The sequence below is a fragment of the Phaenicophaeus curvirostris genome, chromosome 12 (genome assembly GCF_032191515.1).
Source record: "Phaenicophaeus curvirostris isolate KB17595 chromosome 12, BPBGC_Pcur_1.0, whole genome shotgun sequence".
Classification (NCBI taxonomy): domain Eukaryota; kingdom Metazoa; phylum Chordata; class Aves; order Cuculiformes; family Cuculidae; genus Phaenicophaeus; species Phaenicophaeus curvirostris.
In genome coordinates, this window is record NC_091403.1 from 14,112,106 (window position 1) to 14,125,859 (window position 13,754).

A 13,754-nucleotide genomic window follows, 5' to 3' on the forward strand; every position below is an offset into this window, starting at 1 on the left:
TCTTATTTAATCCCTAGGTTTCAACTTGAAAAGTTTAAGATGAGAAGGGCTCAGAAGAGTCCTTCTGAGTTAACAAGGAAGATTTACAGCTCTGTTCTCACCTAAGGTGGGAAGACAGGAGAGTGAACTGGATAAGGACACAGGCCTTCTAGTGGTCTGAACTACAGCGTCACTGCAGGCATTCTGCTGCCTCTCTCCAGAGATGTCTCACTGGTTAAGACACAGCCTCAGCCAAGGACACATTGTTTGCTTAAAAACCACCTTGTCATGTAATACTGTGTATTTATTTTTTTTATGGTGTTCCAAGGGGAAAATAACATCTGTATTTCAAGTTGTATCTTAGTCATTCCTTGTTAAAGTAATACTATAGAATTCTTACTTAAAGCTAAACAAGTGCAGCCTTGTAATCTGAGCTGCTGTGTTCAAAGTGAATTCCAGCAGAAGGTGCCGATTTTCTTAACCTCTAGAGGTAGCTGTGGTGGCAAGCAAGGACTGCAGATGACACTGCTGTTCTTTTGTAGTCAAACCATGAGACGCTTACTGGAAGTGAAGTTTTATTGAACACCATTTTCAAAGAGCAAGAAAGTTAAAAATTCAAATGCTTTATTTCAAATAGAAACTAGCTTACAGCACAACATAGGAAGCAAGTAAGTGATGGCAACATTGGCACTTAAACCTCTTTTAAACCAAATATTCAACAAAAATATATGTCAACTTATAAGTATACAATCTGCATGTGGCAATATGTACAGATGAGGGGAAAATATAAAAAGAAATACCGTTCTGCACAAGAACGTGAGTGAAGACTTTGGTAGCAAAAATGTCTTTGTTCTTAAAACTGTAGTCTTCAAAGACAACTCCTGGCTTTCAAAGACTAAGAATTAAACCAATCTATCCCATTACCCTGCTGGAGGTTACCATCCACAGGTTGTTCACCAACTCTGAATCCTCCTAGAATCGCACAGTGATCATCGGCTAATGGCGAAGAAGAAGGCAGAGTGGGAGCAGTCGATTGTACACAGGAAGACCACAGAACCAGTTCCTCATTTTCACCTGCATTCCAAAGCCTATGGCTCTTCTGGCTCATCACTGGTGTGAAGAGAGATCTTTTGGACTTCCAGTTCTTCTGCGCTCACCATGGAGGGATCAATGGCTGCATACCGGGTACCATGGAACTGCAGTAAATGGATCTGTTGGACATAGAAGACAAGACTGAAATGGGTGTAGAACTATAAAAGTTTTGGTAAATGAAAAACATTGCTTCAAAGAAGTTTTTGTGAGAATGAAATCAGGGCTCTGGAGTACAAGAGCTCAAAGAGCAGACAGAGGGAACGGGCACAGCCAAAACTCCAAAGCCAGCCCTCCATGAACAGAGCTACTCCCAGCCCTTGTGTGTCAGCAATCTGGAAGCCAGAGCAAACAGAGCTCAGACAGATTAAGAAATGAGCAAGCACAGAACAGGAGTCTCCTAGCACTATTCCAGCCATAGGCATTAGCAGATGGGTTCTGAATGCAGAGACTCACTTGAATATATAGGTTGACCTCAGCACTCCTGCACAGATACGGGAAGTTGCCTCCTGTTTTGAGATGAGCTCTTCTGGCATTAGGGTAAAGCTTATACATTTCTTCTTTTGCTTCAGTTGAAAGTGCGCTTTGGTCAAACACCTATGTAATAAGTCACAGCAGTTAGTCCTGAGTCGAAGAAGATTTTGCTTATTGAATCAGACTGGATAGCAGCTGCTCCTAGAAACAATGCTCTGCTTCTCTGTGGAAGAGTGTAATGAAACAGAAAACAAGCAAACAACTAAGGCTGCGATGTATAAACATACGCCTGTGTTACTGCACAGAATATCCAACCCACACTTTAACACAGAAGAGTTGCAGTGTTGCCCAGGCAGTAGAAGGCTGCTCTAAACATGAAGTTACAACCTGCAAACATCTATTCATCTGCTAACAATATCCAGGCAACAACTGCCAAAGAGGGCAAATGGTGTTTAAAACAAAAGAGGTTACATTGAGATTAACTTACATCCATAATGGTTACAGGAATGTCTCGAATTTTATGAGGTTCTACGTAGGAGTTCTGGCAGTTGAGGGTAAGTCTTGAAGCGAGCTCACTCTGACCCAGGCTCTCCAGCTTTCAGTAGAGAAAAAACACTGATTAACAGAATTTCACCGCAGGAAGTTACTGCAGTATTAATGATACAGCCAAAGACAAGTGAATTTTGAAGGGAAACGTGACTGCACTTCAGATGAAGATCACAGTTCCAATATAATATTGCTCTGCATGAGACAGACACCTAACACATGTCCCATTACTTGCTTCTGCCTCCAGAGCAGGGCCTACAGACCTATCCTGGCACTTTCTCCTGTTTTCCCTCAGTTTAACTTCCTTTCTTCTGATCCACGCACAGAAACAGAACTGCAAGGTCAACAGCTAAATTGCTGTGGCTGTGACAGTCAACACCTGCTAAGGATCCATTCCCTACTCCTCCCTTCTGGGTAAATCCGTGAGGAAAGCAGCAGAAACACCTGCAACCTCCTGCAAAGCACACCTTCCACACAGACTGACACCACAGCCATCAGAGAACACAGCTACCTACCCTGTCCACCATGAAATCAATCCCATCAGCCATTTCAGGATCGAGAGGACCAGATGCAAAATTCCCAAGGACAATTTTTTTCAGCATAAAAGCAGGCAACAGCCAAAAGCTAAAACAGAAACAAGAAGGAACAATCTTCAAGCACCCCAGACTCCAACATTAAGATGCTTTTTGCAAGTACTACCTTTCCTTGCACAGATTTTATGCTTTAAGATGGACAGCCTGGCAGCTGGGTGCTTGAAATGCTCTGGGAAGCTGCTAGTATTTGCAGAAGTATTTTAAACACGGGGAATAACATTTTCCCCACTCACTCCAAATAGTTTTGCTAGAAAAAAGGCAGAATTCTTAAATCTGCCCACACATCCACTGAGGATTACTGAATGACTTGTCCACCAAATTCCACACTCCCAACTGTGAGCATTTCCATTCTCCTTGTGGTGAGGCTTTAAAAGTCACAAGTTTTCCATCCCATACCTCCCTCATCCAGGCTGGTAAAAGGTTGGATACACATCCCACCAGATCAGTGTGACATTTCATTGCACAGAAATTCATGCCATTAACCCAACTGCTTGTGTCAAGTCTCCCTTACCTATTTGCTGTCCATGTCTGATTGAAGATAGAAGTGTCACTAAAGGAATTGCACAGTATCAGAGACTGAACTCTGGGAGACTTGTGTGTGTATTCAGCAAATTTTTGAGCCAGGAAACCTCCCAGAGAAGCTCCAAAAAGGTGAACCTTATTCACGGGGAAAAAAACAGATCACATTACGCTTGTGAAATAAGTGACCTCCAGGCACAACGTTTCATTACAAAAAGAAGTCATTTGAGCTTTACCCATTCCCTACAACCCATTTTTTTTTTTAAATGAATCGCTCTTCTGTTCAGTTGTTGGGTTTATGCATATGTGATAAACACTGAAAGAAGGAAGTGTTTCCTGATCACAGTTCAAATTTTGATGGTGCTCATCAAGGATGAGGAAGAAATGGAACGTTTCACTTTGTCTCCAATAGTGATTCCAAATGAAGACACTTTCCTGTGGTATTCAGTACTACATGAGTTAGGAAGGAAAACTTCCATGGGACAAACTGAAATTAACCACTACAATTTAACAGGCCTAGACCAGCAATTGAGTTTAGGCCAAGTATGACAATTTCCATCTTCAAACACAAACTTCTGTCAAAAGTAAAATTGCAACATAGCCTCTTTATTTATAGGCTATGTTTTTTTCATATCATGTTTTATACGCTTGCTCTTAAATGAGACTCTTTCAAACATCAGGTTTTTTACTGCAACTATACACTCATTTCCCCATCTCCAAGCACTCACTTTATCCAGCTGAAGGTGGTCTAACAGTTTTCTGAATCCATCACAGAACTCAAGATGATCCCAGTACACTGGATACTGCAACTGAAACAATGAGTTAGAAAAGCCAGTCCATGATCCGTATCTGTTAGCTTTACACTTAAAAGTCAAACCAATTCTCACACTAAAGGCTTCAAGATAGTAATCTCCCTCCGCACCAGGCTAAAGCTCCTCAGCAAGGTCCCTACAACCAGAGGGCGCAAATACCCCTGCCTCATTTGTACAAAAATACACAACTGAAAGTAACACAGAGCAAGTTTGTTGGGGAAAGTGCAGCATTGCCTCATTCTGTGATAACTGGAAGGAGAGGTGGGAATGATTTTTCAGGATTCTGTAGCATGTACAGGAATCATTAAATACTACAGGTTAAAGCACAGCTCTCCTGAGGCCACATGGTTTAGCAAGAAATACTGTTGTGCAAGTCAGTCACTTGAGTTCAGATCCAGAGCTGAGAAGCCACAAAAGAGCACACTGTCAGGATTTTAAGGAGTTACTTAGCATTTGCTGCTAATCAGGCTAAGAACCAGATTATCCACCACCCCTAAGGAAAACATGGGAACCCTGAACTAACCCATATTCTTGCCTCATGGCTAGCAAAGACCTAGCCAGAGTCAAAGACAACTGGTGTTCAGGGCACACAAGGGAGAAAACAGACCAAGAAGTTAACAATGTGCATGGTCAAGGCTCTGGGTAAACACAGCCTTGAACGCACATCAGATTTCAGCTTGGATCTGCACGCTGCATGCTTTGGAGCATAATTTAGAATCAATTTCTTTGTGGTTTCTCCTTAGCCAATGCTAAGAAGTTCATCTTCATTATACAACCTCTGATTAGAGCAACAAGCACACTAATGTTGACACAGGACCGAGAATACTCACAGCGATAACTCTGTAGCCCCATCCAGTCAGCGCCAAAACTTGCTGGAAAAACACATCCGCAGTTCCACTTACAGGAGGAAGAAATATGAGTGGGCACCGAATGCTCCGAGGTCCCGCATCATACAGCGACCAGACTTTACTGTCATCATCATCTACTATTATCTGGAAAAAGAGAAGCACGGGAGGGAGGACAAACACATCGGACTGAAGTGAGTTTTGTCAGTCAGCTTCAAGGATTGCTTCTACAAATTTCTGCCACCTAGTAAATATTCTAATGTTCAAGTCTCCTTTGAACAAGACCATTTTTTACTCCTCTTCACAACAGCTTTCATCTCCGAGGCTGTAACTAATAGGAATTACACTGTTTGTGTCAATATTAATAGAAACAGAACTGCAGCCCCATAGTCAGACAGAATGCTTTGTGTCCTGACAGAAGCTGGATAACGAATACCATGCCATGTGGAGTCAGCAGCAGCACAATAAGTGGTGTCTTATTGGGAGCTCATCGTTCTGCAAGTGACTGGAGAACAGTGCAATGCTGGAAGTTGTGAATTATGTTGATTTTATAGCTATGGAATGCCCTTCAGAAGTTGTACCTGGGAAAAAAACCTCTTGTCCTTTCTAAGGAAGTGCTGTTAACTCAAGATTGCAATGTTTTGCTCTCAATTTCAACTAAGATCATACATCTGGATCTAAGAATTCATACAGAAGTAAATCATGGGAACAGCAAGGCTGTGTCCCAAAAGATCAGGTTTATGCAATATTCCCTATGCAGAAAAGTATGCCTGGGAAAGTAGCCATCGTGCCATGGCCCTGGAAAGGCCTGGAAGGTCAGTTCTAGGTATTGAAATAACAGCTGTAGGCTGAAAGAGCCAGCATGCCCCCAGGGCAGCTTTTTAAACAACTATCCACATTTGCATTCCCTGAACGAAAAATGCTACAGGTCTGGGTACATGAATTACCCAGCTAACATCACAAACTACTGATCTCAAACTGTTACAGCCTCTGCCAGAAACAGAAACACACACAACTCCCAAAGCAGCACTGCAGAAGTCACCCGAAATGAAAAATGCTTCCATCATCTGGCAGCATCTCAGAAGCACTGGGACAGACTAAGACACACAGCTGGCTGAAGGAGATCATTCCCAAGTGAGCTGCTATCCTTACTGAGCAGTTCCTCATACAAAGCCCTTTTCAGGGCAGAGAAGTCTTAGCACAATTAGCATATTTAAAAGCAAAGGAATTAGGTAAAGGTCATCTTTTCTAGTAATGCTGGAGCCTGACTTGTTTCTACAGGGCCTGTTCTAACAGCAAACTGTTATATGTACTTAGGATGCTCTTTCAACCCTCCAGAACCCACCAAAACCGTGCAGCTCACAACAGATCAACAAGCACAAATCCCTGGGGAAAGCCAGCATCCCACAGTGGGAATTCATCTCCTCTGCAACAAGATGTTATAGCTTTTTGAATAGCAATACAGAGGCACAATTCACTTTTCCACCACAGCAGTGGTTTCCTTGACTAACAAATCTGCTTGTAATAAAGCCAGCATTTCAGGCTCTGAGAGCACACGAGAAATCACATGATGACGCTGTTTGTAAAGTCCCTATAAAAAAAAAAATAAAAAAAAAATTGCATACCAGAGCTTCCAGACTGCTGGAACCATTTAAAAGTAAACCTTTTACAAAAGCCTTCCCAGCCCCTCTAAACAACCCTGCATACACAACTCAAGAGCTTCAAGTTAATCCACATCAAGAGAACTGAGGCTAGGCTTCCTCAAATCCAGACAATGAATCAATGGGGTTAGAGAATTGTTCTGTTTGATTTCTAGCTGCATAGTGGCTAGTTTGCAGCTCCAAACCAAGTCTAAGCACTACTTAGGCAGCCAGCAGTGTGATTAACTGCTGATGTGATAGTCACCAGCCTTCTTCTTGTTCTAACAGATCAACCAAGATCCCCTGTAGTTTAAAATAAAGGGTAAAATCTGCACCTCATTGAAACAAGGGGCAAAACTTCACTTGAGCTTAGCAGGGCCTGCTAGAGTTGTCCCCTGCTGAAGGCTTCCAGGAAGCAAGCAAGTGGTGTATGCAAATGGAGGCTCGCAGGCAAAGGTAGAGACTTAATTTGAAACTGTTATTTGCTGTGCTGTACTTCCTGTATCAGAAAAGAGCAGGAAGGGCGATGGAGCTGTGCTTTTTTCTGCTCCTGTCAGGAAGAGCATCTCAACCTGTTTCCAGACCGACAGCTCCGACTCTGCTTTCTTAGGTCAATCTGACTGCAATGATGTATTCTCACCAGCAGAAACAATGGTTGGTCATTGCCTACTCTCTACTGCACATGCTTTTGGAGGGATAATGCAAGCAAATGTACTCCTAAAGAAGGCTTTGGTGATTAATTAAATCTTCAAATTGTGCTTTTTTCCTTTCTCTCTCCAGACACCAGAACTACCTTGTAACCCACACTCACCACTGTGGCATCACTTTACTTTTCAGTAGTCCCCATCACTCAAGATGGTAAAGTATTCTCTGTTCTGAAGGTCATCAGGTCAACAGCAATGGGCCTTTTTTATTTCCTGAAGACAGAGACTGGCAAAAATGAGAAACCCTGAACAGAAAATCCTCAACCCTTCCATAAAGTTAATTTCTTAGAGAAAGCTACACACCACACAGTAGAAATAATGCTAGGCACGCTTAAGAACTGTTCCTTAGGTTTGGAGACACAGCGCCTTTTGAGTAGCCCAACTGCAACCAACTTGCTGTTGACATGAGATAATGCTGCTGCTCTTACCTGTGTTCCTGCAGCCCACACAGACATCCAGATTAAGGAACTGAACTAGCTTATAGTCAGCTTAGCCCAGAAAAAACAATCACAAAACACACCCACACTGGACAGGTCACTTTTCACCCACAACTCAAGTTACCTTTTTAAGAGGAACTGTGCTTCTGAACCAGTTGTAGTCAGGAGAGATTTTAATCTCTCCCATGATGTTTAGAAGAAACTCAGTTTAGGCCAGCCTGAAAGAGAGAGAGACAAGTTAGAAATCAATACAACAGCTTTACTGGAGGCAGCACTCAAATGCTGTGCACATAGAGGATTTGCAGGGTGAGTTTGCTCTTATCAGTTGATGGTACTACCTCTGGCTCACACCAATTGTAGTTATCCTCAGTTTTCATTACAAATCATCTAATTATTCTCCCAAGAGGTTGTCACCTGACAGTCTTACTGTACCAGCCTAATTATGAAGTGATGAGGCTTTTGTAACAGCATTCCTGTGTAACAGTTGCAGAGGACAATTGTGTTGCAGGCTGCAAGCCACTTCAAAAGCTAAAGAATGTTTTCAATTTGTTTTCATTTTACAAAGCGCTCCAGATTTTTATCTAATAAATACTCGTAGGATTCACTCTGCAGTTCAGACAACAGACTTGTATTATTCCACAAACTACTGCCTATGTATTCAGACCACCTCTTCCACCTCAGTGTAACAGCCCCCAAGGAGTCCTACAGCACCTTGGTAACATCAGCTGATCTGAGACTGCATTTACAGAAGAGCCTTGAAGTTTTAATTCTGTCTACACAGAAGCCAATTCTCCACAGGAGCAACCAACAAAGAGATCTTTGAAGCACATCAGTTAATACAGAACAAATGGATTCAGAGTCGGGTGGCACAGGAATGCCACTAATTCACTCAAGGTCAGAATGTCCTTGAATACCTGAATGTCCATTAATTTGTAATAAGCACTCAGGTAACTTCAAGATTTAACTCTTTTTAAAGCAGCAAGAGACCATTAGCTTCCATTTACACAGCAGATGGTATCAAAGTGTTGAAGCTTACAGACTCTAAGGCTTTGCCCTTAAGACCAACTGCCCCAGGAGATTATTTGCATGCTCAGTGCTGTGTGTGATGCATAAGAAAACAAAGCAACTTTTGCTTCTTTTACTTTACAGTTGTAAAGCACAAATCAATACGTTTTTTCTTAACTCTTCAGAAAATAAGATCTCAGTACATTCAGTGAGTCACTCCAATTCATTTCTGCCTGCTGGCACGCAGGTTTAACTAGCTTATTGAGTTACAGCTGAATTAACAGTTATTTGCAATTTCTTCATCTTTCAGTCTTCATTTGCTTTTTTCTATGCACAGAAAACATGAACTTTAAAAGGGAAAGTACTTTCTAAACCACAAGACAGCACAGATCTTCCACAGAGCAAGCGATATACCTTTCATACCTAACAAGGGTGGCAGAGGCAGGAAATTCAGCTGTGTGGCCACTGTTTCAATTTTGCATGGTTTCGTTTTGGTGCTTGCATCAACTATTCTGCTGTTTGTCATACTTGGCAGCAGGCAGAATTACAGCAGAAGTAAAAAATACCTATTCCAACCACCTGCACAGCAGAGCAGGCACAAAGATGTGTTATAGAACTGAGGGTTGGTCATTAGGGAACAGCTAGTTGTTAGGAAACAGCAGTTCAATCTATGAATTCCTTTCCACAACTCCACATCACAACTAGTTTTCAAAAAGCAATTCAGCAAACCAGCGTGACAAAATTATGGCAGAAATAAGTTACAGCAAATGCCTTAAAACAGTGCATTCTCTTTGAGTATTGTGTTACAGCAGGGTGAAGAAGCACAAGCGATGGTCAGGGCCTCACAATGCTAAGCACTGCGCAGACAGAGGCATGGGAGAGAAGACTTTCTGCTAATAATTCTGGTTGCCATAAAGGGTCAATGATCTCTCCCCACTGTGACCTCCTCTCTTTTTCTGCCATCGCAGCCTTTCGGCACTGTTAAGCTAATTTGTAGGCAGGCACATCCCTTGGGAGCAGGCAGCTGTCTGTCCTTAGGCTAAGCAACAGAACAGGCACCATGCAGATGAACTTAGTCCTGTCAGTGGAGCTCAGCTTGCACCAAAGCAGGTTGAGTCCAACAGAAGCCTAGATTTTGAGCTTCCCAGGTCACCCATTACCACTTGTGGAAGCGACCTACTGGTCACCAGGACCTGAGCTGATTTCCCCCAGCTCCTTTCTTCCAAAGGTGCACCTGTGACCACAGCTCTTAAGGATCACCCCTCTTCTAAAGCAAGACTAAACATTTTTTCTTTACTTAAAGATTTTTTTGTGGATGTCAATGTCCTATTACCGAAGTATCTTTTTTCCTTGGCACAGAAATGCAGCATTAGATTTGCAAGTACTAATATTCACGTCAACAACTGCTATGTGCTCTTCCAGTCACAGAAAAGCTGAACCATGAATTCAAAACAGAGGAACAAGACACCGAAAGTAACTCCAGCCTGATGCTGTTCGTATGCCAGCCTCCAGAGACCTTGTTTCACTTTCAGTAAACCCAAACAACCTGAAGAACTCTAACTTCTTAAAAATAATTCCCCTAAAGGAAGAATCACCCATGGATGCATTCAGAGCCCTTGATAATACTCTCCTTGTGAGCTATCCCCACCACACTAGTAAAACTTTCTATTTCTTATTGACTTAGACAGACTTTGATCCTGCCCCTGGAGAGGAACCTCTGCCAGAGTAGATTAGAGGAGTGCAACACACTCCTCTCCCCTGCGCCGGCTCTGCTTGAGCGAGGGCCAACGCGCAGCCGCTCTCTCGCTGTGCTGGCCACACAGCACCCACTCCCACAGGCCAAGAGGCCTGAATCAGCAACACCAGCCCAGAGAGCTGATGAGGGCTGCAGGCACGCATCAAGAGAGGCAGGGGAGACATCAGGGCTACGGGTGCTTTGTGAATAGCAAACACGGGCAATGGAAAAGAAGAATTATGGATAATTGGGACAAGTTAGCAGACATTTTCCTCTCTTCCCAGCATCATTCCCATCGACTCCAGCTCGTGCCCCATTCCCTCTCCCTGAACACAGCTGGCTACCCCAGCTTGGCAGGACAGAGGAGGCTGAGATAAGCTCCTTACCTCAAAAGATGAGCCCCCAGGGCAGGGCTAGGGGTTCCCTGTGGGGCCGACCCCCAAGCACACAGGCACCCCAGCCATGGACCCCTCAGGGGTCGCAATAACCCTCCCCACAGCTTTGTCTACCCTAGAGCCCCCCTGACTCTTCAGATACAGCCTTACACAGGGGCAATGCTGTCCCACAGCCTAAGAGACACCCTCTCACCCACCCCATTCTCAGAGCTCACCCAGCCACTCCGAGCCCCCCACCCCCAGTCTCCTCAGGGACCCCTTACCCCCTCATTACTCTTCCACTCCCCAGTCGCGTCCTCCAGGGACCACCTGGCCTGCCCCTCAGACCCCCCTCTCCGTTCTTCTCAGTGGTCCCCCGGCCCCTCAGAGACCCCCAACTTCCGCTCTCCTTAGGGATCACCAACCCTTCATTCTCCCCTACTCCCCAGAACCGGTTCTCAGGGCTCACCCTTCTCCTCAGAGCCCCCTCCCCGCTCTCCTCGGGGCTCCTCTCGGCCCCTCAGAGCCTCCTGCGGTGTCCCCAGCGCCCACCCGGCCTCTCAGAGCCCCCCATCCCCTCCTCTCATTCTCCCCAGAGCCCACCCAGCCCCTCAGGGCCCCTTCCCCGCTCCCCTCAGGGACTCCTCGCCCCCTCACCGGGACGGCGATACGCAGGACCTCCTCGCTCCTCCGCGCCCGCCGCTACTTCCGGGTCCCCTGCGCCCGTGACGCCCACGTGACGGCGGGGAGGGGCAAGAGGCGCGCGGCCGCCATCGCTACCGAGGCGGAAGCGGAGCAGCGCCAGTGGATCACGTGGGGCGGAAGCGGGGCGGTGATTGGCCTGCGGGCGGCGAGGGACCGTGGATGAGTGCGAGGAACCGGTTGCGGCTGGGGTCCCGCCGGTTCCTCGCAGGACCGGAGGCTTTAACCTAGAAACAAAGGCACTGCAGCTCTCCAGGGGCGTTTTGTCGCGCTCTTCGCTGCCGCTGTGCTTGGCGCAGGTGGCGCTGTGACCTGGCGCTGCCACTTAGCGGGAGAGCGCCGGTTTTGTGGTGTGTGTGAGAAAGCTGGGAGAATCCCGGGTGGTTTCAGTGAAAGTACCGAGGGGCGAAGCCGTGTGGGTTCACGTTGGGGTTCTGCTTTTAATACACCAGACTTTGTGCAGTGTTTGTTCTACGTCGTGGCCGACAGGGTGAGGGAGGGGATTCTGCCCTTCTCCTCTCTCTGGGACCCCACCTGGCGTCCTGTGTCCAGTTCTGAAATCTTCAGCGTGAGAATGATATGGAACTATTGGAACGGGTCCAGAGGAGCCACGAAGATGATGAGGGGGCTGGAGCACCTCTGCTGTGAGTACAGGCCGGGAGAGTTGGGGTTGTTCAGCCTGGAGAAGAGAAGGCTCCAGGGGGACCTTAGAGTAGGCTGGAAGTGGGCATGGAGTTACAGGATGAGGAGGAATGACTTTAAATTAGAAGGGGGAAGATTTAGATTAGACATTAGGAAGAGATTCTTCACACTGAGGGTGGCGAGGCACTGATACAGCTTGCCCAGAGAAGCGGTGTCTGCCTCATCTATGGAGGTGTTCAAGGCCAGGTTGGATGAGGCTCTCAACCTGATACTGTAGGAGATGTCCCTGCCCATGGCAGGTGGGGTGGAACTAGATGGGTCTTGAGGTCCCCTCCAACCCAAACATCCTGTGATTCCCATGAAATCTGGATCTTTTAATCAGCCAGGTCTGTTTAAGCAAGATTTATTTTTTAAAAGAAGCTAAAATCAAGGCTTTGCTAAAACCCAAGTTACACAGGGTTAGTCACAAGCTGTAATATCGCTGTCTGCCTTCTGTATATAAGACAGTTTGCAGCTAAAGCTCTGAGCTGACACAGTTGTCCACGCACATCATCTTCAGTAAGATCCCATCGTTCATTCTCTGTGTGCCAGGTTGAGAAGGGAGTTCAAAGGGGCTTGTGGGGGTCACTGCCTGCTGCTGTGAGCAGCTTATCTGCACTGGGCACTGAACCTACACTCGCAGCAGTCTACAGCCGTAGCTGCCACCATTCCCTTTGCGCTTCTGTAAGGTGTGAGCGTGAGGCAAACCAGTAATACCAATGCACGGCAGCACGTCCCTGAGCCTAACCTGCTATTCCTGCCCAACTTCTAAAAGCTCCTGAAAGGAAACACAATGGTGGATTTAAGGTAGATTAAAATCAGGCTGGCAGCTGTCTGGCTGTAGGTGGTGGTATTAAGCCTGTGTTTTACAAGGGTTAAAAATCCACTTTGAGTGCTTGCAGGAGTTGAAAACAATATTCAATGTGTGCAGCTGTACAGCATGGTGTGCCTTACCTGCTATTAACTCATCTCTGAAGGCAATAAATTGTTTGTTACTCGCAGGGCATTTCTGAGTCGTTCTCTAAAGACCATCTGGGATCAATTAGCTTTGTGCGATTGGTACGTGACAAACAGGAGCTGAAAGAAAACAGACCTGTAGATACTTGTGAATAGTTGGTCCATTCGCTAGCTAAAGGATAGAGCTGATTAGATAACATCATTCCCTGCCTGAAGATCTGTGCGACACGTGGCAGTATTTTCATCTCCCCAAGCTGCTTCACGTTGCTTACAAGTTTTGTGCCATTGCTTCACTTTGATTTTTCATGAAAAGACCTTTAAAAATTATTCAAGCAAAATTTTTTTTTCTCGTGTGGTATCTGGGAAGCAGAATTAAAGGCAGAAAAAGCCTGAAATCTCAGTGTCGAGGGGACGGGGGGGTGTGTCCACGAGGGACCTCAGCCAAGACTACATTTCCCATGATGCAGCGCGGCCAGCCACCCATCTCTTCTCACCCGCAGGACTACATTTCCCGTGAGGCCCCGCGCAGTAGCGTGAGGGCGGTGGGGCAGCGGCCTCCTCTCATACGCAGGACTACATCTCCCATGAGGCCCCGCGGGGGTGCCGGTTGTTGGTGTGCGAGGCTCGCGCGCGGTGCCCATTGGGAGCGGTAGTCCATGGGG

The 13,754-nt window shown here is 45.8% G+C and overlaps 1 protein-coding gene across 1 annotated transcript; it reads right to left on the reverse strand.

Annotated features, from left to right (window-relative positions):
* Window positions 1–586: 586 nt before the first annotated feature.
* Window positions 587–11,550, reverse strand: SPG21 (SPG21 abhydrolase domain containing, maspardin). The gene is made up of 9 exons (XM_069866518.1): window positions 11,410–11,550; window positions 7,763–7,856; window positions 4,843–5,004; window positions 3,929–4,009; window positions 3,193–3,338; window positions 2,604–2,712; window positions 2,030–2,137; window positions 1,525–1,665; window positions 587–1,190 (listed from the first exon to the last, which is right to left on the reverse strand). Exons 2-9 carry the CDS (start codon window positions 7,823–7,825, stop codon window positions 1,068–1,070), a joined length of 933 nt encoding a protein of 310 aa, XP_069722619.1. The 5' UTR covers window positions 7,826–7,856; window positions 11,410–11,550; the 3' UTR covers window positions 587–1,067.
* Between the last annotated feature and the right edge of the window lie 2,204 nt (window positions 11,551–13,754).